The sequence below is a fragment of the Aspergillus candidus genome (assembly GCF_002847045.1).
Source record: "Aspergillus candidus strain CBS 102.13 unplaced genomic scaffold BDW47scaffold_11, whole genome shotgun sequence".
Lineage (NCBI taxonomy): Eukaryota > Fungi > Ascomycota > Eurotiomycetes > Eurotiales > Aspergillaceae > Aspergillus > Aspergillus candidus.
In genome coordinates this window covers 138408-163215 of record NW_020194016.1, presented here as the reverse complement: position 1 = coordinate 163215, position 24808 = coordinate 138408, and the positions used below count along the sequence as shown (strand labels likewise).

Sequence of the window (24808 nt, the reverse complement as noted above, 5' to 3'; positions counted from 1 at the left end):
GAGTACTAAAAAAGTACTTTTATGAGAAACCTATAAGAAAAAAGGACTAAAGTTGTACCATTAAAGACCAATCCTGGAATATATGGAGTTTGTGTACGCTTATATTCAGAGGGTGCCTTCCATCTGATCTAATCTGTCTTCTTGCATTCCGAACTTCCTTTTATTCAGATTATACACATCACTATTTAGAGAAAAGCATGATGCACAGACACGAGAATGGAAGACATGATTGACGCTCTCGCTATCCTACGCGCAACGCATATCACGCGGTATAGCCGACACTCAGAGGATATCACGATTATTCAAATTGCCACCAGTCAACGTTAAACAGATCATCAGCAGAATCGCCAATGAATTTGAAGAAAAGATCATCTGTCGTGTCGGCAGCGACTTCGACAGGACATGACACGGTCTTCCATTTCTCCCAGCCCCCGGTGACCTCAACAGCACAAGTACCAATGACTTTGCCGTCCACGGCACCAAGGTGCAGTTCGATGCTGCCACCGTTGACTTCAGACGCGACGCTGGCAGAAAACTTGGTCGCCCCCTTTTCAAACGCAACACCCTTCACCTTGATAAAGTCGCCGTCGTTGATCTTCCCCACGAAGATAACGCCAGCCTCGCCATCGATAGTCTTCAGGCCTTCCGACCAAGCAATAGTCTCCGCCTCTTGCCGGACATAGGGATCCAGTGCGCCAACCTGCGCCGGGCCTTCTTCCGTCATCTTGAGCGTCGGGAAAGTACCATCGGGATTGTATTCGAAGCTCTCGAGACAGACCGAACGGGTATAGCTGCCCCCACCGGGAAGTGCGCCATTGTGGTAGAAGAAGTACGGGGTATCCTTGTATTCCACGATCCCGACGTGGTTGGTTCCACTCGTGCCTGCGGAGTCCATGATGACGCCGCCGTAGGTCCACGGCCCAGTGGCACTGGGGCCCGTCGAGTACTGGATGTTCTCGGGGCAGCACTTAGCCGCGTAGATCATGTAGTAGAGATCGCCCCGCTTGTACAACCACGGGCCTTCCTGGTACATGGTTGGGGTTTCGGGGTCGTCACGCGAGCCAAAGCCCTCTTCCGTGAGCTCCACCTCGACGACCTCCCCGCTGTAGGAGATCATGTCCTCGTTCAGCTTGACGTAAAACAAGCCCGGGTTGCCCCAGTACAGGTAGGCCTGACCGTCGTCGTCGATGAAGACCGTCGGGTCGATCTCACTCCCGGGTACGAGGGCCTCTCCGATCGCGTCGACGTACGGACCCGTGATATTGTCGGCCACGGCCACGCCGATGGAGAAGGCCCAGTCGTCGTTGGACACCGGGACGTACCAGTAGAACTTGTCGTTGCGCTCGATAACCTGTCCTGCCCAGGCGTTTTTGCTGGCCCAGGGGAAGGCTTCGAGACTTAGCGGGGAGCCGTGATACTGCCAGTTTGCCATGTCGGCGGAGGAGAAGAGTCGCCAATCGAGCATGTTGTAGTTGTCGTTGGGACCATCTTCGTCGTGGCCAGTGAAGAGGTAGACCCGGTCATTGTACACGAAGGGCGCTGGGTCTGAGGTGTAGAATGTCTGTACGATGGGGTTGTCGGCTTTGGCGAAGTGAGGGCTGGTGAGAAATTGGCCCACGGACAGCAGCCAGGCGGCTTTGAGCCAGCTCTTTGAGGAGGGCATTGTGCTCTTTAGTATTTTCTAATTAGTTTATGTAGGGGTAGCTCAAAGTATGATTGTTGATGGCCACTGTTGCGCTGAAGCGACCCATATGTGATTCAATATTTGCCAGTATGGGTCTTTAGACGATTTATATACTTGAACGACGAGCACAGTATAATCAAACGCACCGAATTTAACCGACTAAGACTATTTACCCATTCGTATCGGAAAAATGCGAGCTATTACTATACAGGCGGCCAGGTTTGTCCGGGGTGAAACACGGAGATATCTAGGGTATTGACAGGGATCTACGGACTGGGTTCAATACCTTTGACACCGAAGAATGAGACAGCTGCAAGCATGATAGTTGTAGTTATACGATCATGATTCTTTCTATATAACGAGACAGCATTGCTGCCTTGCTGCCAATGACAAGATTTGCCGTGCAAATCCGACTGTTGACGGTGCTGTACTATGTTGATCATTTCTTGACAAGGGCCTGGTGGTACTGTCTCGACCTTCCTTGGCACAATCATATTTGCCGATCTTCAACATCGCCAGATTAGGAAATATTCCGGCCCCGTGGGGAAAATATGACCTGGTGGTATTGAAAGCGGGCTTCTCCACATTAAACTCCTTCGTGACAAGGCCAACGATTCCAGCCCGGATTTGGCCCTTGCTCCTCTGCCAAATAGGGCTCAACTCAGCGAAGTTCATAGGTGGAGTCTACTGCCAGGCTGTTGAATCGGTAGATTAATATCCTCCACAAGCCCGAAACAGTGGGCTGATTCTTTCCTAGATGTATGGTTGAATCGGCGACCAAGGCGACCAAGGCGACCAAGAAGATACATGACGGAGATTCTGCCATGTTGTGCACCTAATACCAAGATTCACGAATGATAATACCGAGGTACTGACCAGCCCATCGATTCCTATCTTGGGATATGGTTTCTTTGTGAAATCTCGAAACGCGATGACTGAACATGACAGCTGATTTTTAGAGCTTTTCCCATGCCAGTATTATGCTAATCTTTTTTTGAAACCGGCAGATTCCACAGCTTTGTTTAAGCTTCAAGTGTCAAATGACTTATATTTGGCCGTATATATCGGTACCATCCACATCTTATCAGTATATACAATGGCTCGTTGACTGAAATGAATGTCGGTTGGTGGTGGCATGTCATCTCATGAATTTTTTTCCATACCATCGAGATGACCCTTATACTTGATGTTGATATACAATCTGTTCCCTAGTTTGGTGGGAGGCACTTGCTCAATATGCGCAGAAACACTCGACAAGCCCTGATTTATAAAGGATCCATGGCATCTACTATGATCGAGTATGTAGACTTGAATCTTTCTCATACCACAGTGACTGTAGTTGGCAACAGATGTCAGCTGACCATGTAAACACGTGTTTCCACCGCTACATCTGCCGACTTCGTCTCTTCATCATTCTATTCATGAACCATCGTCGTTGTCGTCTATAGAATCAACAATTTTGTCAATATAGTCAGATATGATTGTCTCACGGATCCTGCAATATGCTACAAAGCACATTCCATGATCGGAGATATGGACTCTTTACCTTGTCCACCAGATGGGATCATCACTGTACTTCTGTCACCCCGAAGTAAGCTATTGATAAAGCGGCTTCGAAAAAGGCCATGAAAGCTTGAAATATCTATGTGGGATATACGATAATATGACTATTTATTACTTTCATTAATCTCGATATCAACAAGCAGCATAACGGGTATGTGAACTCTATTCAAAAACGCCAAACCGCACCATGTTTATACCTCCCCATCATTGGGCATCAAGAGACGGTTCCCAGATACGCCCTCGCCGCAGCCCCCTGACTGGCCAAGCTAACCTTCACCCAATCCTGGGCCGTGGTGCGATCGTACATCGAGCTCCTCATCCGCATCACAGTCTCCTTATACAGACAATTATCCTCAAACCGCCAACTACACAGCAACGCCCGCAGCATGCCCGCATCTCGACCACAGATCAACGCCACGGTCGGCGGACGCTCGGCCGCGATGATCGTCACGGAAAGCGTGCCCATATCCACAATCGAGAACAACCGCTCCCCTGGCCGCAGGAGCGCCTCCATGGCCGCGAAATCTAATTCCTTCGCCTCCCGGAACTTGGGATCGCGAAAGTCGCGCGTCAGGGGCGTGCAGGAAGGCGTGTAGATCAGACGATCCTGCACGTTCCCGAAGATCAGGCGCTCCAGGTGACGTAGGTCCATGGTCCCTTCAAACCCGACGAGTTGGCCCTTAAGGCCTGGATCACTCGATCTCGAGATATGGTTGATTGCGGCCGGGGCAAAGAGAGAGAGGACCCATGCGATGCCGACATAGATGGCGATGCCGACGAGGTAAAAAGTGATGAATGGCGAGCCAAGCGCTTGTATGGTATATTTCACTACTTGCCTGTAGTCCTGGGGGATATCTCGCAACGCTTGTCCGAGCTCCTCGTGGAAGAGTGCGATTGATAGGGGGATAGCAATCCAGAAGGCGGCTAGAGCCTGGTGCAGCCAGAAGCAGCCCCAAAGGACGACCTTCGTGGCGAGGACGCCGCGGATGGTTTTGATCTGGCTGCTGTATCTCATTTGCGGGAAGCGTTTCCAGCGGATGCGCGTTGCGCGGCATTCGTCGAGGATGACCGTGGGGATGTGTGGATCGTCGCCGACGCCGACGAGCTTACAGGTCGGCGTAATGTCCCAGAGGCGACTACCGAATTGGTCTTCGGTCGCCATGTTGAGGAGTTCCTCGCTGCACGCGACGGGGCAGTCCTTATTCAGGGCGCGCACTTGGTCAGGGTGAGCTCGGGCATAGGGAGCGGTACGAGAGGCCGGGTTGGGTAGGAGACAGACCAGGCGCTCGAGGAGCTGGTCGCTGTCGTTGGCCAAGGACAGACGCGCCATGGCTTGGAAGTTGTTATCGTTGGGATCGGTGGGAATGCGATAGGCGAGGAGTCCCATAGTGGCGAGAGCGACATCGACCCGCGTGAGGGCCTTGGTTTGGGTTGGCTTGTCAAATTGCAGGGAGACCTCGCGGCGCGAGATGGCTTGGGTGGCGTAGGCGAACAGCTGGATGTTGCTGAGCGAGAGGGTGCCGCTGAAATGTTCGACCAGGAGACCGATTTCGCTGTTGGCCACGGCATTTTCGGACTCTTGTCGTTCCCAAAAGGTCTCATACACCTGCAGCAGAGTGAGGTGGGACTCGGGACAGATAAAGTCAGCATCGCAGCCGGGGACGCAGTACCGCATCTTGTCAGCGGCCAACAATGCCTCCGGGAGCGTCCAGACTCGGTTTCCCCAACGCTGTTTGGCTTCAATTGTGTCCTCGGGGAGAACGATGTAGACGCGCTCCGCGTGTCGGACAGCGTCGCAGATAGAGTTAACGTCCTCGGTATACTCGTGCTTGGGTTGCTCGCAGGGAATGCAGCTTCTATCCGTCCAGAACGCCTCGATCTGTTCACCCTCACCCCGCGAGAGATTCTCGTGCGCGATCATGGCCTTGCCTGCTTCGTTGATGTATTCCTTGATGTTTGGGACATTGGGAAAGCAGCTCGGCGAGTAGCTCATGAAGATGTACCGCGGCAATGCGCCGGTCGAGGGTTTGCGGAGGTCTACGGCCTTTTGTACGGCCCAGTCCTTTGTTTCGCTATCGCACACCATCAGACGACGGGGGAACCTAAGCATAGCAACTTCGAACTCCCGATCCTCTTTCTGCAGATCCGGCGCGACGGGCCGCTGGTCCAGGATATTGGTAGCGTGTTTGGGCCATTCCCAGTGATAGTGCTCGATGTCCTCATAATCGCCCGAGTCAGGCTCCTCATTATCCGACCACGGAGCCAGCATCAGCTCTGAGGCCATCATAAGCTGGATCACAAACCCCAGGAAGATTGTACAGATGGGCGACACAGCCCACCCCGCGATTCGTTTTGCTAGGTGACGCTCCTTCGGTGGCGCGAGCTCGAACAGGGGGTTTAGACATAGCTCTGTCAGTCGCATCACGATAGGGACCCGGCCTTTGACCTTGCGATAGCGCCAATGGCGGGTCGGGTACTTCCGCAAGGTCTCCTCGGTCACCTGGACTAGGAGCCGTCGCGGCCTCTTGCGGGTGGTGCTGTAGTAGACATCGAGGTCCAACTCCTTTTCGATCAGCTCGCCGTCGAGCTTGCGAAATTCCCCACGGAAGTCCGGCGTGATGCCTTCTTCAACGCGGCTCAACTCTCTAATGCGCAGGTCAATCGCCTCATCCGTCGCTAGGGGTTTTCGATACCGATAGTGGCTCAACCAGCCCACCACACCTCGAGTCCCGTTATATTGGTGGTGAACGCGGTGATGAATGTCCCGCTCCCGGCGAACCTCTGGCTCCTCCGAGGCTCCGGAGAAGATGGGGGAGAATGTATCAGCTCCCATATCGAATCGACAGCAGGGTCACTGGGGTCAGATGCGTTCTGCTCAAAGGAAACTTATGCTCCTCATATTGCAAAATCCCCGTGGGGGCCGGAGGATTATAACCCCCCCCCCCTTTATCTTGTCTAAACGAACAAACTGTATGTCAGCCCATCACGCTAACTCCCTAATCACCCGCAGCGGTCTGTGCGCTTCTCGTGTTGTGTTTTAGTTCGCAGTCTTATATTGTACAAGCCAATGAGTCCAATGGTTGGTGTTGATCGCGCTAGTTGATTTTTCAGCTCAGCCTCGTCCCTGCTAATTGTTTGAAGCTAGCCGGCTTAGCTCGGTCAGCCTCGTCGCTTTTGAGTATTCAGGTTTTGCATTTACTGCAACTCAGACAAGGAAGTTAACGGATTACTGACAGAGGGCATGATGACGAATTTTCTTCCCGTAAACTCTCTCGTTGGGCTGACCCCTGTCGAAGGAATAATTGAGAACCCATATTAAGCTTTGGGTAGCAAGTACAAGTTAATAGTGGGGTGGCGGGTCCCGACTGAAGGACCTGCACGTTCAAGACCCTGAAGCGGAGTTTAGCGTCATGGTTACGAGGTGACAGACGGCACTAGTCTGTTGGTGTGCTCGCAGCCTAGACAAGTGTCATCGATTTGGCCCTCGCGAGCCCCCAGGATCGTCATTTTAAATGGAGTACATGTCCATTGACTCGCCGAGTTTGCAGCCTCGCAGCCTATTTGACCTCCTTTCTCAATGAGTTGGACGTAGATAGAATCATGTGTCATGCAGATCCATCAGGCTGGCCTACCTTACTATTCCATCTCTTACCGCTATCTTCCGTGATTGACTCTGGTCTGAAGGAAATCCAAGTTATACTGTTGTCCTGTGCCATGGGAGCCAAACGCATAATGGTTGACAATGCCGAAGACCCTAGTCATGATAATGCCCCTGTGTCACTTGGTTCAGAACCTCAAGTTCAACATCTTTAGGGGGCCCACAGGAACGCGCCCCACACTTTAGACTTTATCCTTTGCTTGCCAAGGAAGGTATGGTCCATGATACACATGCCACGGTCAGATGCACACTTATGATAACCCCCACTAGAAATTTTTATAACGGGGCTCTCTCCTGGACATTCGAAAAATAATGTTTGATTCTCCGTATTTATTTAACAAATCTACACTTTCTTTTCTCTTATCGACTAAGTTTACATGTATGTTATACTTTGACTCTCAGATACTCGACCACCACCGAGCGAAAAGACCACCATGCCTGGCTTCCCACAGACGCTCTACATAATAGCGCCTTGAATACTAGATACGAGGCTACAGAGCGCACCTGCACAACAAAACGTAAGTACTGTGTGTTCAGTTGTGTCGCTCCGGGGCACACAGCAAACATGGTGACTCAAAGCCATGACGGCATGGGATCTTCAAGAAATGGGCCTTCTTGTGTCTGCTCTTCTAAAATTCCACCGAGGAATTAGTAGGCACGGTATGACAATTACAACGATTTATGAGATACGTACGATATGGGGTCAAAAAAAGCAAGTTGCCACCTAAGCCAACAACTGCAAAAAGAATTGACCGACGCAGGGGTCGAACCTGCAATCTCTTGATTCGTAGTCAAGCGCCTTGCCATTGGGCCAGCCGGCCTGTGTTTGAAAGAATATGTATCAACGGCCCGAGCCGCGGATCGAACGCGGGACCTCTCGCAGATATGCTTGGGTTTAATCCCTAAGCGAGAATCATACCACTAGACCACCCGGGCTGTGAAGATGTTGAAGTGGAAAGATGTATGGGTCTATAAATGTTGTGTGGTGTTCCTGACCCAATTCCAATTAAGGTTTTTTCTTGGTGGCTTGGCTAAATACAGTATTAATAGTACATACATGCGAAATTCGTATCTGAATTCAGGCCCAAAGACTGTTCACTATCGGCAGCTGGCCTGATGATAGAAGGTCCTAATTGATTTACTGCTTGGCATATTCTTGGTTGGGATATCAGTCACATCAAAACTAACCAAATGCCGACGCTGTGTTGTGGTGTAGTGACTGAAATACTCTAACCCTAATTTCAGATACATAACCTTTCTTGGCAGCTTGCCTAAACACCGGCTTGTCTCCAAGAGAAGTTCTAACTATAATTCGTAGTCTAAGTATGCCAAGTCTTCAAAGTTCAGGTACAAACGCTAACTGCTCTTGGCGGCTGGCCTAATGATGATCATGGATAAATGTACGATCCTTTCTGGCTTACGATCTTACCATTGGTTTCCTATCCCAGGCAAAAGGTCGTAGTGCCAAGACGGGGACTATCTAGAGAGAATCCGCTTGACAACTTATCACCTTATTTGGAGTCGCCGATACATCTAAGGCCTCGTGTATCAAGGTAAGTATCCCAACTTAGTAGCGGGCTGGAAAGCCTTAGGGGTCCCATGTTAGGCGTTCCCATGTGACTAAATCCTGCAGTTTTATAGTTTTAGCATCTGGAGAACGTGTTTGCTCATCAATATGGTCCATAACCGTAGCACATGTCAGGCGTTCTGCCTCTTGCCAGCAACATTTGCCATCAGTTTTCAGTACATAGGCAGTCTACACCTATATAAGTGAGCTTCTGCCCTCCTCCAGTCGAGTTCTGTCCACACACTCAAGCAATTGAAAACTACACCCATCTCCAAACAATCAAGTCACTGCACCGCACACCAAACAGCCTATCTATTCTCAAGTACCACCCAAATTCAAAATGATGTTCAACACCCTCTCTATGACCGCCGTTGGAGTGCTGTCCCTCTATGTTTCCGGAGCCATTGCTCAGCCCCACGAGCCTCGAGGCCTGGACGTTCAGCTGAAGTGGCACGAGACGACCAGCTGCAACGACAAGGGTGGTCCCACGCGCGACTACAGCGACGGCGCCTGCTTGGACCTGGCTGAAACCAGTCGAGGAGTCGAAATCCTTGATCTCCGTGGTAGTTGCCACCGTAAGTATCTATTTATACCTTTACCAAATGAGTCCTACTGACAGTGTACGTGATAGTGGTTTCTTATGACGACTCAAGCTGCCGAACCGGTTCTCGGGTCCTTGATGCCTTGGGCTGCTGGAACTTGAAGGAAAAGAACTCGGTTCAGTTTAAGTGCGACTAAGTTATCATTAATGGTAGCGGGGCTCACCCATCCGACTTGGGATGCTCGAGACCGATATGTGTCGGACTTTGAAGGGAGGGAAATCGGTTGTGTTGAAGTGCTGGATTGCAGGCTTGGTCTCCTGGGTGATACTACATACAATTTTGTTGTATTACTGTGAAAAAGGAGCCCAGTCCTTGGATTTGAGCGATAGGGGTATTATAGCGGGTCAAAAATCACAAGATCTAAGGCGAGTTGGCCTCTTTCATATTCCATGTCTAAGCATTAGTGTGGATATACTTGGATAGTATTTTGTGTTGTGTTTGATCTATCTGAGTATCTTGCTGTCCGCGTAGTAACTAATACATATTCCAATTAAGCGAAAGGATATTCTGATTACTGAGTAGCCGTAGAACCTTTCATGACGAAAGTTGTCAAGTTTTTGATTGATGTGAAATCCTAGAGCAAATGTGGGGATTTAAGTCAAATCAATACCGACCAAATTCCGAATTCCGATTCAGTATTTTGCTGAAGTGGCTGAGAACAAGTATAAGCAAGGGTTTTTTATCCGCATATGATAGGCCGTATGTATGATATAGACAAGGTAAACTAATCAAAAAGCCCCAAGCAAATTCCACATGATTCATCAGTGTTTCCTCAACAGTCCCGTTGCATTAAAGCAAGGGTTGTGAAGAATTTTGACTATGTACACTCCTGGGCTACCCTGCAATTAGAACCATGGCTGTGTACCTATGGAAGCGTGACCGGTAGAAAAGCTACCAATAATACTAGGAAGAAAGAGCCTATGTGACATTATAATATACTGGAGCCAAGTCACTTGTGCAAGTCATAGAGCAGAGAGGGATTTGCTATTAGCATATCAACAACCAACTTGTAAAGTCAGTGTTTATATCTTGGGCTATGATCGAGCTATTTAGGTCGTGATAAAAGAGGTTCTATTGCTCTCAGTAGAAGATCACGTATCGTGTTTTCTATCTTATCTGGTGCTATTGATTATATGGACAGCCTTCATCCACAGAAGTAAAATACGATCAATAATCGCTAAGATATGTGTATCGTACATGCTTTGATACTTCCACATTTGAGGATCCCTCATATCCCGTGAGTGACTATTTTTATGGCCCTAGCTTGCCCTACCTTCTCTAATTATTATTCCAGATGTGCGTCATAGTCTGTATCTGTGAGGCAAGCTGCCTTGCTCAACAGGTATATCAGATTTCTTCAGTGGCTTATACAGAGTGACGTTTTCCACACGTGTGTTTTACATGGTAAGTAACGCCTGTAGCTGCAGGAAACCTGGAAATTTCACCCTTGCATTGCACCACGTATCATTCCACCATTAAAATATCAGAGCCTCTTCCCGAAAAGTTTGTCCAACCAACAAGTAAACTGAGACGATTATGGCTGAGTCACACGGTTGCCCCTTATAAAAGAGTGCTACATGGAGTCATTGCTTTCAATATACAAGGATACAATTGTCAAGATGGACGAACAGGATTTAGAATGATGAGTTGTATGCTTGAACCGGTTGTTAGCTATTTTGGATATTCCTAATTAGGCATACTCCGGTTGACCCTGTTAATTTTAGTATGGTGGGTACTGACAAGGATCATGATCCCTGCAGTACCCACCATACTAAAATTAACAGGGTCAACCGGAGTATATAGAATTATCAAAATACTATAGTAGTGTGATAGTTGTAACTAACATTGACATAGTGGAATCTTCTAGAAAATTCAGCGGATTAGAGCATTGTGCGTTATTTGTTTATAAAGTTATTTGGGGTAACCATGCTTCGCGGGACTGGTTATGCCACCCACTGTAGCGAATTTGAAGACTTTGACAGTGACCTGGAGCACATAATACTTATGCCGACTGACGCTCTCGTAACATTACCGGAGAATGAGACCCATGAAGTCATCCTGACCTCGGACTTTACCAATCGAGTCGATCTCGGACTTTACCGATTGGGACGTCCAGACTTGTATTGGGATCAATGTCCCTTACTGTTATAGACAATTATGCCAACTGCACATTGACATCACAATGTTCAGACACAACCAATAGGTGGGATGTGAGGAGAGGTTGGTCGGTATTAGCTGGTTATCCTCAATATCAGGCAGCTGCATGTGATTATGGCAGGGGCAATATAAACATAACTTTATTATACATCTGTCTGAGACTTCCCAAGTAATCCCATCAAGAGGAACCAACTTCGAGCGTCTTGCCCACATACTCGCTATGGCTCCACGACAGAATGACTCGGCCCACACCCCGGTGGTCATTATAGGCGCGGGGTTTTCGGGCCTGGCCATGGCGTGCCAGCTCAAACAACAGCTGGACTTCCATGATTTTGTGATTTATGATCGGGCCCCTGAACTAGGAGGTACATGGTATGCCAACAGATGTAAGACAGCACGAAAATATTCGACTAGAGTATCTACCCTCCGATGACTGACGAAGAGGAAGACCCTGGCTGCGGAGTCGACATCCCGGCCGCTTTCTATAGTTTATCATTTGCCCCCAATCCGCACTTCTCACGATTTTTTCCTAAGCAGCAAGAAATTTTGGAGTACATCAATGACGTGGCAGATAAGTTCAACGTGACCGAGCATTTTGTTGGAAGTACCGAGTGGGTCGGAGCAGATTGGCAGGACGATAGCTGCCGTTGGTCTCTTTCGCTGAGAGAGACGTCAACTGGCCGGGTGTTTACCCATCAATGCGAGATATTGATTTCCGCAGTCGGAGGATTGTCAAATCCAAATCGGTTGTCTCTGCTCGGCCATGACAGATTCAAGGGGGATATCGTGCATACTGCGGAGTGGGACCCCGATATCTCAATTGAGCAGAGAAATGTGGTGGTCATTGGGAATGGCTGTATCATCTCACCCTCCTATCATCATTTGCTCACGACACTGCATGTTGGACCTACTTTTTGCTGACTGGATTTATAGCATCGTCAACTCAATTGGTCCCAACAATTGCGGAGAAAGCCAAGTCGGTCACCCAGTTCATCCGGGTCTGTTCACCAAGTTTAACATGCAATATCAAATCGCTGATAGACAAGATAGACTCCGCAGTACTACGTGCCCAGCCAGAATTCCCCGATTAGTAAATACTGGAGGAATGCTTTCCATGGTATACCAGGGGTTCTCAAGCTCTTTAGAGCCCTCGTGTTTCTTTATCTTGAGTCTTCTGTCCTCCAGTTCGGCCGTACTTGGCTCGGCTCCAAGATGAGGAACCGTGCGTCGACAGAATGTCGTCGTTATATTAGAGAATGTGCACCAGGTAAGTCACTATCCTGGTACCCAAGCTGTTCTTACAAGTTCCCCACGAGGGTTTGACCATTGTACGCTCCCATAGAAGAATACTGGTCTCTATTATTTCCTAACTACGAGCTTGGGTGCAAGGTAAGTTGTGTCGCAACCCTGATGCCGATACCGCTAAAACCCATGTAGCGCAGGGTCTTTGATAACGATGGATATGTGGCTACTTTGCATAGAGCCAATGTTCATGTGGTCGATGACCCTATTGTTTCTTTACTAGAACAATCCGCATTGACCAAGTCTGGGAAGGTTTATCCAGCAGACGTCATTGTGGGCACACCCTTCTCAATTCCAGTTCTACTATCTAATAGATGGATTTTTTTGTGATTCTAGGTGTTAGCCACTGGTTTCTCCCCAACACAGCATGACGTCGACCTACATGGTCGACGCGGGTACAGTCGAAAGGAGCATTGGAAGCGGGCTGGCGCTATGCAAGCGTTCAACACGGTCGCCATGTCTGGGTTTCCTAATTTCTTTTACTTATTAGGGCCCAATTCTGGCCGTGGGCATACATCGACAGTATATACCGCCGAGGTGTATGTTGCCGAGCTTTTTCTTCTTTTTTTCCTTCTTTCTTTCTTTTATCTTTGTTTTGGGACATACTAATGATGATTTAGCTATGTCAACCTAGTCATCCGACTCATCGAACCAATTCTTTCACGTCAGGCCTCGTCCGTTGAAGTGAAGCGCTCGAGCGAAGAAAATTTTAATAGACAATTAAGAGCCGGGCTAGAAAAGACTATCTTGGAAAATGCTTGTCGAAGTGTAAGCTAGAAACTCAACCCCCCCCGCCGGACTCTATACCCGCGCATGGGCCTTGAACTAAACGAACTAGTGGTATATTGATCCAACGACCGAGAAGAATTGGTTTATCTACCCCTGGAGTTCTATAAAGATGTGGCTCTCAGCCCGTTCGGATATCACAGAGGACTGGATATACCAGGTAAGTGCTCAACCACCTATAGCCCCGATACCATGCTTGATGGCGAGACTCACAGGTGCTCCTTCAGCCTCCAGTAATAGATTCGTCTCACCAGAAAGAGCCTAGTCTGAAAGCCCTGAAAGATTCGATTCCTGAATTTTGCTTCTACCCATCGGTCCTGGTGTCCTTTGCCTATCTGGGTCGTGACATTGCGTATGCGAGTGCCTTAATCTACTGCGCCTGGCATATCCACCTTCTTCCCTCTCTGTGGTTACGTGCTATGGCCTGGGTACTGTATGGATTCTTTCAAGGCTGTGTTGGCACAGGTTTGTGGATCATCGCACATGAATGTGGCCACGGTTCCTTTTCTCTATTTCCCTGGCTCAATGACTTGGTCGGCTGGACCACCCATTCTATTCTCCTTGTGCCGTACTTTTCTTGGAAAATTACACATGCACGGCATCATCGGTACGCCGGACATATGGGCAGGGATACCGCGTTTGTCCCATTTACCGAGAATGAATACGCTAAAAAACGTGGCATGTCGATTCAAGATGTCAGAAATATCGCGGAGGACACGCCGCTGGTAACTCTTGTCAATCTTGCTCTCCACCAAATGCTGGGATGGCCAATGTATCTCCTGGCGGCTGTTAGCGCAGGGAACGACAGCATACGCCACGATGGGGAACATAGACATCGGACTAAGAGCCATTTTGATCCGATGAGTGGGCTATTCTCGATGAAAGAGAGGGTGTACGTCCTCTTATCTGATCTCGGGGTGCTTGCAGCGGGGTGGGCACTATTCCATATCAGTTCAACCATTGGGAGGGGAGATATTCTATTGCTCTATTTCATGCCATATCTTTGGGTAAACCACTGGATTGGTAGGTGTTTGTCCACTGCTCCCTTCCTCTGTTCGTGATTAACCTTTCGTGACCAGTGGCCATTACATACTTGCATCATACACACCCGTCAGTTCCGCACTATGCGGACCAGAGTTGGACATTTTCCAAAGGCGCGCTCTGCACGGTAGACCGCAGTTACGGGTTTATTGGCCGGCATTTCTTTCACGACATTATTGATTACCATGTCGTCCACCACCTTTTCCCCAGAATTCCGTTTTATAAAGCGGAAGAAGCGACTATGGCCATACGACCGCTGCTTGGCCATAGATATCGGGAGGAGAAAAGAGAAAGCTTTCTACTCTCGCTGTTCAAGACATTTCAGAAGTGCACCTTTGTAGCTTTCTCTCCTGAAAGCTCGGGTGTTTTTCATTGGCACAAGGACAAAATGTAATGCGTGCAAAGGACGGATCGAAGATGCCAGGGGCATCAACCCTCCACGGCCTACGACCTCGATATTGGTGATTTATTCAAACGAAAGCGTTGAGATTGCTCTGTTAAGTATGATAAGATTGGAAGCGCAATTTGATGTTCATAGATTTCTATATAAAATTGATTTGACTGTCCCGTAAAAAACTTTCCAATATCTCTCATACATAGCATATGTGGCAAAGATCATCACTCGGCTACAAAAGATATCCAGACATTTCTGAGCTCCGTGGGTACCCTTTTATGCACTATCTTATATTGCGACAGCACACGTCTTACCAAAAAGTTTACAAGACGGTATTTCTAATTATCTCGACATTTGAGCTCCGAGATATCTTTGCAGGGGTCGCAGGGATGGTAGTAAATTGCTCAATGGAGTTATGTCCGACCTGTGATATTGGCAAGTTTCCTCCAGTGATGTGTATACAATCCATGTAGACCACACCTTACATCATCCCTAATCAGCTCTGATGTACAAAGACTAACACGTCATGGGCCAAGGGATCGAAAGTCAAAGTTAGCATGTGGAATTTCCAGTCCTCCAAGCAAGGTCATCAGTCGGTATGTAAAACAAGGATGTGCATGATGATCATGACTGGGCACCATCACAGGACACCTGCAACGAATACAATCTTGAATCTGATCCTTGATACGGTAGCTGGCACATGTGCTATTACATCAGTCATGGAGGCTTCCTTGCCACTTGAGCGCTTCAGGCTCTATAAGAAGCTAATTGTTTCTGCGTGTCAGACATCCAAACGGACAATGATACACTTGGGAAAGGAAACTTTGTCGAATCACATTATGCTTCCACAAGTCGATATCACAGCAGTGACGAGTCTGTGTGTCATCCTGACCTTTATACTCTTGCCCCGAGCTGATCGAAACGCCGGCCTGAAATGGTATTCCTATCTTGCGATTGCCACTTTGGTCAATCAATCACCACAAACACAATGGACGGTCGTTGTACCGATTACCATCACTGTTGGGATAACGACGATTATTGGCACAGCGCTTTTCTGGCTGCTCCAGACAGCTTTCTTTCGCAGGAAGTGGTTGCCTGCGAGCGACCCAGGCGCACTGCAGAGAAATGAATGGCTGGGTAAACCGTTGCTCTTTCCTACAAAATTGTCCCACTCCCGTATGTTTCCAGAGCGATATAATTATACCTACAATTATTTTCTTGTCGGTGTTCCAATCGGCCTTCGCGGCCGAGTGGGCTCTGTTCTATCGATCGACACGGCGCAACCTGCACCAGATGATGCCAACAAACCAACTCAGTCTACTAAGTGCTGGTTCAAGATAGACCAGAGGTACTACTTGGAGCCTGGAAACCATCCGCAAGGGTTAGAGGGCAAGTTGCATCGCTATCTACGGTCTCGGGTAGGTTTACGTGCCCCATCGATGCCTCTAAAAAGTCTACTAACAAGGCGTAGGGTGAAGACCCCGAGCAATGGCCATACGCCTACATGATCAGCATTCCCAAATTCCTTTGGTTTACTCGCAATGCGGTGTCCTGGTGGTTGCTCTATTCTCCCACGCGAGAACTGGACGCCATGGTGATGGAAGTCAACAATTCATTCGGCGAACGTAAAGCTATCTTCATGAGACTGGAAGGCGGAAGCGCCACGAATGAGGCGCATAAGATCACCGCGTTTAATCACACAGAGGGGCCGTCGAATGCGAAATTCGCACCCTCAATCTCAAAGTACAAAATGTACAAGAGCAACTGGGACAAGGACTTTTTTCTCTCCCCTTTTGAGAAAGTTGAAGGATACTTTACAACAACTTGCAGTGACCCTTGTAATCCGCACTCTGGGACAAAAGGCCCTCTGCATACCAACACCACCCTGTATGCCCCCGATGGCCGTCCAAAAATTATCAGTCGTCTGTATTCCTGGGGCAACCCCTTGGATCCGTTGTCTGCATCGCCGTGGAGTTTGATTCGTTTCATTTGCGGCTGGGGCTATATAGGTGCTCTTTCCAAGCAGCGGATTATATACGAAGCACTTCGAGTTCGATTGCGGGGGAACCTCGCATATCTCAGAAAGCCTGAAGTGAAGAATACTAGTATCCCACGGGAGGAAACGAGCATTGAGCGGTGGGTGCTCATCAAGCAAAACAAAAAAAAAAAAAGACTAACCTTTGAAGCACCTAGGTCTCTGGAGCCGTTCTTTCGTCTCTTTCTCGCCCACACTGTGGCTCAATATCCATGCCCTCTGACTGTCCTATACCATCCATCAAAGTCGCATTGGCTAGTGTCTGAGACATTCCATTCGCGCGGAGTTAGTCGTGAGTTACCAGAGCCGGGTGACACAACGACAGTCACAGTGCGCGTTCAGGGTCCAAGCTTCTACACCAGTATCATGCGGTACGAAGATGCCAGTGTAGGCATGGATACCGAGCTCAGCCATTTCCCAGTACCAGCTGATCAGCAATCGCAACGTCTATGGGCCTCTAATTCTACACAGCTTCAAGAGATAGCTACCTCCACGAAGCCGGGTTACACTGCCACCATCAACGCAGGTCTAGACTGGAAGACTCGAGTTCGACAGGTTTTGGTACGATGGCTACGGAAGACCCCCAACCCCACATTTATGGATAGGTTTGTATACGGTCACCTCCAACCCTCTCAACAGAGGGGGTACCAAGTTGCGCTTCTCCGGCATCTTCTGGCGGAACGGTTCGCACTTGGGTCCCACGGATTGCTGCGCTTATACGAGCATATGGCGTCGATAGCGGTGGCATGGGTGGTGCTCATCCTACCGATTATCGCTATAGGGGGTATTCCCTTGGAGAAAATACAGATTGCTGCGAATGTGGGTGTGATTGTCTTCGCGGGGTGGGTTCACCTGCGAAACTCTCTGTAGGAGACCTTGTGGCCTGTTGGGTTGCCATTCATACGGGTCTAAACTATAATCTTGTTTATGTTCGTGGGGATCATCACAGGAAGTGCTTCGAACTTGGTTTGTTTTCAGTTGCTGCAAAGTCTGCACTTCATGGCTTATTGTTAGATTTCTATACTTGCGGATATGACTTATAGAATTGTGATAAGATATTCTACCTGCACTCCGTTGCATATGTAGTCAGTATGTCCCATTGACTTTCCAACTTCCAATATCATTCTGCTAATTTAGTTACAAAAATTGAAAGGAGGAAATCACCACTCGACGAGTGACCCGGCTCCCGTCGAAGCCATTTTCCCGAGACAACGTGCTACCTGATCTCCGGATCTTCCGTGATAAGGAGTTCACACTTACCACACTCGCTATCTTCTTCATTGAATGGGGGCTCTTCATTCCCATCACGTATATTTCCTCCTACGCCGCAGCGCAAGGCCTTCCCTCGGCTTTATGCTACCAGCTCCTAGCCATTCTAAACGCCGGGTCCTTTTTCGGACGGCTGAACCCGGGCTATCTGGCGGACTGGATTGGTCGCTTCAACACGCTGATTATCACTGTTGCTCTGTGCCTAGTTTGTAATATGTGTCTCTGGCTACCGGCAGGGGCCAATGTGCCGTCGTTGGTTGTATATTGCGTTCTCTTTGGCTTTGCCAGTGAGAGTAACATCAGTCTGACGCCGGCATGCATTGGGCAGCTGTTCAAGACGGAGCAATATGGCCGTTATTATGCCACTGCGTACACGGTCGTGAGTCTCAAGTAAGCTGCACTCCATGCGAGGCGGATCAACATTGAGCTGCTAACATGGTCGCATCTAGCACCCTGACTGGTGTCCCGATCGCGGCTGAGATCCTGTCCCGTTGTGGTGGGCAGTACTGGGGCCTGATTGTGTTCACCGTCTGCTGCTACACAGCAGGCCTTGGATGTGTTATTGCAGTGAAGCAGCTTCATTGCGGTTGGCGCCGCCCATGTGCCATCCTAGAGACCTTTATCATCCCTGTCTTTCCTTAAGGTTAATGATAATTTTCAATTCATGCTGGTCAGCTGTAACTTACCATGAACCCATCACAAGCAACGCGAGGGCAAGCGTAGGCCAAAAGCAAAACGTCAACTATTCACACGACGGACTTTGAACTTCTTTTAAGATAAAGTGGACTGAGTTCATATATAAATTACTTATGATATTTCTTTCTTTCATTTTTCAAGAAAGATACATATATAATAAATAAATATGACTGACCAAAGAATTTATAGAGAAAAGGACGCTGTGCCAACTCGCGATTTTAAACGAGTACGTAGCGAGAGACCCACTCGAGACGTCGCAAGAAGAAGGCAATAACTTGCCGGCGACTGAGTGTACCCATCCCCCGAGGTGTCTGGCAGTGAGCGCGAATACCCGATGCTCAATCCATTCAGAAAGAGATTAAACGCCGTTCCAATACTCCCAGAGATTGAAAAGCGAAGCCTGATCCATGAGGGCGTCCACGAAGTCATCATTGAAGGATGTTTCCATTCCCTGGTCGGTGTCTTGGCCTACATGACCAGCAACAGGCTCTGGATTGTCAGAACCCGGTAGGCCTGTACTTGTCCGATCGGGACTAGCAGTGTGAGTCGAGAGCAATGCGCTCGGTCGGTAATTGGGAAAGATTTGTTGGATGGCTTTCATGAAGATTCCACGGTAGACTGAAGCCGCCGTGTAAGTTTTCTGAAGCTCCTCCATGACGAGCATCAACGTGTCGATCTTATTCAGTCTAAAGGTCTGGGAGAGCGGGTCTGCAGATCGACAGAGGTATAGATGCGTCTGCATTGCAGGGACTAAAAGTGGAGGTCTGGTCAAATCGAACAGGATTTAGTAAAAAGTGCATATTGTACTTCTAGGTGATACCGATCGGTCGGCGATAGGGTAAACTCGATACGTACGTCATGGGCCCCGCAAAGCCGAGCAGTTTATTTTGAGCCAGCGTCTCGAGAATCGCATTGGTCTGCGAAGCGGCCGCGTCGGTTTTGCGTCGCATTCGGAGGCACCAGTCCTCCTGGTTGTTGGATGGGACAATGTGGGGTATCTCTGCCGAGAAGGGCCGGTAGAAGGTGATCAATAGTGCCCTGAAAGGTTGACGTTAGGACAGACTCCCGTACTAGTTGGAGGGGAAAGGGAATGTACTGGTAGTGCAAGTGAACGTGGCAGCAGTAGAATGTTGCCAGTCGAGTCAAGCCCTTTTCATATTGATCAGGCAGCTCGCACTGAAGCAGCCTTTGCTCCAGAGCCTCAACGTCCTCGACGGATGGTTTGGGCCTCTGGATTTGGTAATTCATGACGATACAGTCACCCAGTAGCTTGCTTAGCTCGACCAATGTCACCCAGTACCGGGCCAGCCGCGGCATTTCACTGGGCACAAAAGCTGCATAGAGAACTTCGGGGGTCGCCTCAACGTCATACATCAAGTCAGAGACCAGCGGCCAGGGAGTGTCGCAGTCCTGTATGTTGATTCGAAACGGCCTTCCAAAAGTGAGACCAAGCCATCGGTCTCGGAAAAAGCAACTCCACCATAGACGTCGCCATAACATTCGCTGTCGATCTGTGACGGAAGAATTATACCTTGAACCGTCAGGGTTCCGATGTAATCCAAGGACTTGGCATAGTGTAATTGCGATGCCGGTCCAGTACCAGGGCTGCATGTGCTCGTCCAGCTCGGAATGCCAGAATCCCAACAGAAGCGAGGATTGCAGAAGGATGATCTTCTCTCGTTCCCCACCATTGTTGTACATGCACTGATATTGTGGGCCACTTAGCTCGGCGATCCAATACCGGCGAACGTGTCCGTAGCCAACGTTTTAGCCACTTACCTTAGCTCGAGAATACAGAGCACTTTTCATCTCCTTGCGCGACTTGTATCCTTCTTTCTCATAAATGGACTGTGGAACGAACTGACATGGTGTCAGCCACGGGCCAGTCCAGGTAAGCCAACGGGGAAGCTTACGTTGACTGCAGCAAAGAACACGCTCCACAAGAGAAGGGTGTTATATTCTCGTAGACGTCCAGAATGATAGTAATCCAAAACTTGGTCGATTTCAATGATCGGCATGACCGGGTGGACGTGGGAGATGTAGCAACGGAGAAGTTCCGAGCAGGCATCATTCCCAGGTAAAGTGAAAACGCCCTTGATCCGCAGGTATTCTCGATCTTCCTCTGCGAGGTATTCCCGCGGCCTCGACGGTAAGAGCAAGTGACGTGGAAGTGTCGTTTCCGACGAGCACGCATCCAATGTAGATGTGAAACCTGTCTGTTCGCCTGTACCGGGGATTAGTATGGCTTAAGACATTGTGGCGGTAGTATCGTGCTCATTACCCGTATAGAAACGAACTCCGTCATTTGATCCCGGTTGTCCCAGTGCAGCAGCAGCGATTTCAAATCCGTTTCTCTCTTCCTCGAGATCATCGCGCTCATAACTCGAGCGGTTTTCAAGAGGTGTCGAGGGCTGTTGGGAGGCCGCGCGACTCATGATACTAGGATTATCATGGATAGTGAGCGTACGCGCCTCGGACGGAATCTCGCGAGGGCCACGAGTTGCCTGTTTCTGCGATTTGCGGACTCTAGGATAGAACCATTCGTCAATATCTCGACGCCGAGGATCCAGGGTCATCTAGACCCACCCTCTGGTTTTCCTTGAACTAACAAGGCAATTCGTGCCATCCTGGACACAGCCGCTACAGGGCGCGCCTGTTACAGACAGACTGCATCGGACTTTGCGTTGACGACAGACGTCACAGGCTACTGCGGAGCGATGGCGTCGAACCGGCTTGGCTGCAGGGGCTGGTGACATGGACATTGTTATTGCAGTTGGTGTCTGAACTACGAAAAACGCCGAGGAGAAAAAGGAACGGGAGAGGGTGACAATCAGCCCACCGCCACCTCGGAAAAAAAAAAGTACGGCTCTATTTAGCCTCGGCATTTGGATCGACATTTGTTTTTTTTTTGTTGGGACCCACGAACAGATGTCATCCAATCTTGGATCCAGTAAAAAGATGATAAGTAGGTAATTAGCTTAAAGTCAATTCTCTGAGGATTTCTTGTTGTTCTGCACATCCTAACACTAAGGTTTATCGTTCATACTGTCCAAAGCTTCAACCAATATCATGACGTCATATCAATATCACACTCTGCATGGTTCTGAATTTAGAAAAATTAGGCTTGGTAAAGTGAATATTATTACCGCAGTAGATTGAGATGAATTAAGTACTGGAAGATAAAAAATCATGACAGCACTCCAACATGATGCTTGACATCAAACACAAGAAACATGATTGTCTAGTCTACTGGAGATAACACACTCCGACGAAGACTCTGAAAACCTTCTAAATATCCTTCTATGCAAGTACATAAGCTACAGCAATACAGAATTTGCGCATTAAAGGGAAGGCCATGCATGCTGAAAAACAAGTATCAAGTCCCGAAAATTAACTCTATGTTCTAAAACTATACAAAAGATAAAGCGGTTGATAAGATGTAGAAATCCCAAAAACATCCCAAGACAGCTCGGCCGACTCGTCGATCAAGCCAGGGCGATCCCCGTGAAAGCCCGGTTTTCATCGGCCAGCAAGGTCACCTTGTTTTTCCCGTCATGGTCACACCGATAGAGATGACCACCCAGGTCGGTCAGGTAGATGCTGTTGTTTGGCAAGTCCAACTTCAATCCAATGGCTTCGTGCAGATTCCGGGTAAGCAATTCGTAGCCCAGAGGAGACATGCTCGGCAAGGGATGACCGAATTGATCAAGATGCAATCTATTCAGGGAGTTACCGATGGGCAACTCCCCACGATCAGTCCAATAAAGGGCTTTGGACTCTTCATCAACTTCCAGATCAATGGGTTCCGGCAGTCCTCCCAGAATACACCGAATGTCGTCCCTGTCGGAGGCTGACTGGCCCTCGGGGGTCACGATATTTGCAGAGAAAATACGCCCCTGTCCACTCTTTGAAGGGCCTTTCTGAGTCCAGTAGAACTTGCCAAACTGTGGCGCAACCGTAATACCAACGCACCAGTTCATGGAAGTCTGAGCAGCGTCCGAGGTCCCCTTTGTTTCGCCGCCGGCTTGGACCAGAACTTCCAGCTCTGACCCGTCGAAATTGCAGCGGAAGACACGACACCCCTCGCGGTCAGAGATGTAGAGTTTCTGTGACGTCGTGTCCATGGTCATCTGCTTGGGCGTATTAATAGTTCCCGGTGGGACGATCGTCTGAGTGTCAGTCCCATCCAAGTTGGCTGACAACACGGCCCCGTCTTGCTTGCCGGGAATACCCATTGCGGTCCAGAACATGCGCTTGCTGTTGGGGTCGACGGCAATTCCATCCGGCAGGGCTTGCCCTTTGGCGAGAACCCGCTGCACACGCCCGGCCGGCGAAATTTCGAGGACCTCGCCGGCTGTCAAGCTCGGTTGCTTAGCTGACAAGCCAATGTCGAGAACCAAAAGGTTGGCGCTCTTAGAATCGCCGTTGGTGACTTCAGCGGGTGGGTAAAGCCCGCCATGGGGACACTTGGATCCGAGTTTGCCTTGATCCAGGTAATTGGCTTGGAGGAAGTCGACCGTTTTGTCGGCAGAGAGGCCTCGCTCCGCAATATAGTGTTTTTCGATCAAAGACACCGTGTCGAGACCGACAGCTATTGGAACAGTGAGTTAGAACTGGAACAAAAACAGGAGAACTACAGAAGTCGAAGTGTGCACACTACACAAACGAGTAGAATAGTGAGGGTGGATGGGGCAGAGAATGGCAAGAGGGAAACCACATACCGTCCATGGTCTTGCAAGGCAAAGTTGCTGGCTTGATAAACATCTCCGTCCACATCGAATCAATCTCCTCCGGCGTCGAAACATCCTCGGCAATAATCGTCAAAGCCTCTCGCTTGACCGCAGCCCACATGCGGTTAAAGATAAACCCCGTTGACTCCTTCCTGGCAACATATGGCTTAGTGGCTGCTTCCTTCAGGCGCTCGACCAGGAACTGGAGGATTGATGGATAAGTATAGCCGTCAGTCATCAGTTCCACAACCATGACTTGCGGCGGCATGTAATAGTGCATGTTCAGGATACGGGGCTTAGCGACAGCAGACACCTTGTCGAGCATCTCCGAGGACTTATACGAAGAAGAGTTGGTCGCTAAGATGCAGTCATTGGGAGCCAACTTCTCAAGCTCAGCGAAGGTGTCGATTTTCAGCGGGAGTTTCTCGGGGACGGCTTCGATAACAAGCCAGGCATCGTTAACCGCCTGCGCCAAATCTTCGAATACTGTAATCTCGCCGGGCTCCGCTCCTGTGTGCTCGGCGTACGAAGCTACATTCTGTTTCACGTAGTTGACGCAATCTGTGCGTTGTTCCGAGCTCGGGTCACGGACTTGGACATTATACCCTGCCGATGCCCAAATGCAGGCTGTGCGTTCGGAGATATTGGTTAGCTGATGCAATGTTGTGTGTCAGTGTCAACTAGAAATTGTTTACGTACCGACTCGACGGCCCAAAACACCTGCGCCGAGAACGGCAACGGGACGCTCCCGATAGTCCTTGGCTGGCTGCCATTCTGGGGTCATGTTTGCAAATTGATAGAATAGTATATGGTGTATTATCGTAAGGCAGTATGAATTCTCAGAAATAGATGGTATGTTTAAGTCTTTGGCCAATCCAGTCAGGTGATATGTGTACTAAGAAAGTAAGATACTTCGAAGTTCTAGATCACCAGAACCACGGGGGCAGAAGTGGTTTTATAAATCTCCCATTGACTTGGTGGGAGTCACTGCTGTTACAGCTTTGTGAAGGCATACCTCGGGATGAGGCTCGACAGCGGAAAGAAACAACCAAGCCACGACCCGAATTATTGGTGGCATCTTTGTATCATCCGAGGATATATTCGGAGGTCGTTGCCTCCGAAATATTCCACACCATTGTTGAGCCTGCTCAGATCGGAGTGTCCTCGGTATTTTCAGACCGATAAATCCACTGGGTGGATGGGTAATGGCGTGGCCGCGTGGAAAGAATGCCTAGAACATGGTGGAGCACAGCAGATCTCGGCCCACCGTGACAGCGTGGACTATGTCAACTGTCAAGGGTAAATCTAGCGTGGCGAAACTGAT

General features: G+C 49.1%; 8 protein-coding genes and 2 non-coding genes across 10 annotated transcripts; 4 read left to right on the top strand and 6 right to left on the bottom strand.

Annotated features, from left to right (window-relative positions):
- Positions 1–298: 298 nt before the first annotated feature.
- BDW47DRAFT_124120 (glycoside hydrolase family 43 protein) lies at positions 299–1663 on the bottom strand (the record flags this gene model as incomplete). Its single annotated transcript, XM_024816191.1, has 1 exon — positions 299–1663. One exon carries the CDS (start codon positions 1661–1663, stop codon positions 299–301), a length of 1365 nt encoding a protein of 454 aa, XP_024673803.1.
- Positions 1664–3461: 1798 nt separating this feature from the next.
- On the bottom strand, positions 3462–6098 carry BDW47DRAFT_130616 (uncharacterized protein; the record flags this gene model as incomplete). Its single annotated transcript, XM_024817143.1, has 1 exon — positions 3462–6098. The coding sequence occupies exon 1, from the start codon at positions 6078–6080 to the stop codon at positions 3462–3464; it is 2619 nt and encodes an 872-aa protein (XP_024673802.1). The 5' UTR covers positions 6081–6098.
- A 1556-nt stretch (positions 6099–7654) lies between these two features.
- BDW47DRAFT_t51 lies at positions 7655–7726 on the bottom strand. Its single transcript has one exon. It is a non-coding gene; the product is annotated as a tRNA-Arg (tRNA).
- Positions 7727–7751: 25 nt separating this feature from the next.
- Positions 7752–7841, bottom strand: BDW47DRAFT_t50. Its single transcript has one exon. It is a non-coding gene; the product is annotated as a tRNA-Pro (tRNA).
- Positions 7842–8759: 918 nt separating this feature from the next.
- BDW47DRAFT_102412 (uncharacterized protein) lies at positions 8760–9332 on the top strand. The gene is made up of 2 exons (XM_024811866.1): positions 8760–9047; positions 9104–9332. The coding sequence occupies exons 1-2, from the start codon at positions 8813–8815 to the stop codon at positions 9208–9210; spliced, it is 342 nt and encodes a 113-aa protein (XP_024673801.1). The 5' UTR covers positions 8760–8812; the 3' UTR covers positions 9211–9332.
- A 2119-nt stretch (positions 9333–11451) lies between these two features.
- BDW47DRAFT_130615 (flavin-containing monooxygenase) lies at positions 11452–13584 on the top strand (the record flags this gene model as incomplete). The annotated part of the gene is made up of 9 exons (XM_024817142.1): positions 11452–11617; positions 11680–12087; positions 12165–12229; positions 12282–12498; positions 12574–12620; positions 12669–12806; positions 12870–13072; positions 13154–13301; positions 13372–13584. 9 exons carry the CDS (start codon positions 11452–11454, stop codon positions 13582–13584), a joined length of 1605 nt encoding a protein of 534 aa, XP_024673800.1.
- Positions 13585–13738: 154 nt separating this feature from the next.
- BDW47DRAFT_116298 (fatty acid desaturase) lies at positions 13739–14754 on the top strand (the record flags this gene model as incomplete). The annotated part of the gene is made up of 2 exons (XM_024814907.1): positions 13739–14342; positions 14399–14754. 2 exons carry the CDS (start codon positions 13739–13741, stop codon positions 14752–14754), a joined length of 960 nt encoding a protein of 319 aa, XP_024673799.1.
- Positions 14755–18370: 3616 nt separating this feature from the next.
- BDW47DRAFT_102408 (uncharacterized protein) lies at positions 18371–18845 on the top strand. Its single transcript, XM_024811865.1, has 2 exons — positions 18371–18690; positions 18745–18845. The coding sequence occupies exons 1-2, from the start codon at positions 18494–18496 to the stop codon at positions 18779–18781; spliced, it is 234 nt and encodes a 77-aa protein (XP_024673798.1). The 5' UTR covers positions 18371–18493; the 3' UTR covers positions 18782–18845.
- Positions 18846–18876: 31 nt separating this feature from the next.
- BDW47DRAFT_102403 (fungal specific transcription factor domain-containing protein) lies at positions 18877–21637 on the bottom strand. Its single transcript, XM_024811864.1, has 6 exons — positions 21036–21637; positions 20668–20978; positions 20534–20614; positions 19851–20458; positions 19610–19792; positions 18877–19518 (listed from the first exon to the last, which is right to left on the bottom strand). The coding sequence occupies exons 1-6, from the start codon at positions 21328–21330 to the stop codon at positions 19113–19115; spliced, it is 1884 nt and encodes a 627-aa protein (XP_024673797.1). The 5' UTR covers positions 21331–21637; the 3' UTR covers positions 18877–19112.
- Positions 21638–22228: 591 nt separating this feature from the next.
- Positions 22229–24268, bottom strand: BDW47DRAFT_130605 (uncharacterized protein; the record flags this gene model as incomplete). The annotated part of the gene is made up of 3 exons (XM_024817141.1): positions 22229–23345; positions 23476–24111; positions 24184–24268. The coding sequence occupies 3 exons, from the start codon at positions 24266–24268 to the stop codon at positions 22240–22242; spliced, it is 1827 nt and encodes a 608-aa protein (XP_024673796.1). The 3' UTR covers positions 22229–22239.
- Positions 24269–24808: the final 540 nt, after the last annotated feature.

Coding starts and splice junctions, on each gene's coding strand:
- BDW47DRAFT_102412 (XM_024811866.1), top strand. CDS start 8,813: ATGATGTTCAACACCCTCTCTATGACCGCCGTTGGAGTGCTGTCCCTC. Junction 9,048..9,103: donor TCTCCGTGGTAGTTGCCACC/GTAAGTATCTAT, acceptor TGTACGTGATAG/TGGTTTCTTATGACGACTCA.
- BDW47DRAFT_102408 (XM_024811865.1), top strand. CDS start 18,494: ATGGTCGCATCTAGCACCCTGACTGGTGTCCCGATCGCGGCTGAGATC. Junction 18,691..18,744: donor GAGACCTTTATCATCCCTGT/CTTTCCTTAAGG, acceptor GCTGTAACTTAC/CATGAACCCATCACAAGCAA.
- BDW47DRAFT_102403 (XM_024811864.1), bottom strand. CDS start 21,330: ATGACCCTGGATCCTCGGCGTCGAGATATTGACGAATGGTTCTATCCT. Junction 19,793..19,850: donor CACGTTCACTTGCACTACCA/GTACATTCCCTT, acceptor TCAACCTTTCAG/GGCACTATTGATCACCTTCT. Junction 19,519..19,609: donor GGCTTTGCGGGGCCCATGAC/GTACGTATCGAG, acceptor CGATTTGACCAG/ACCTCCACTTTTAGTCCCTG.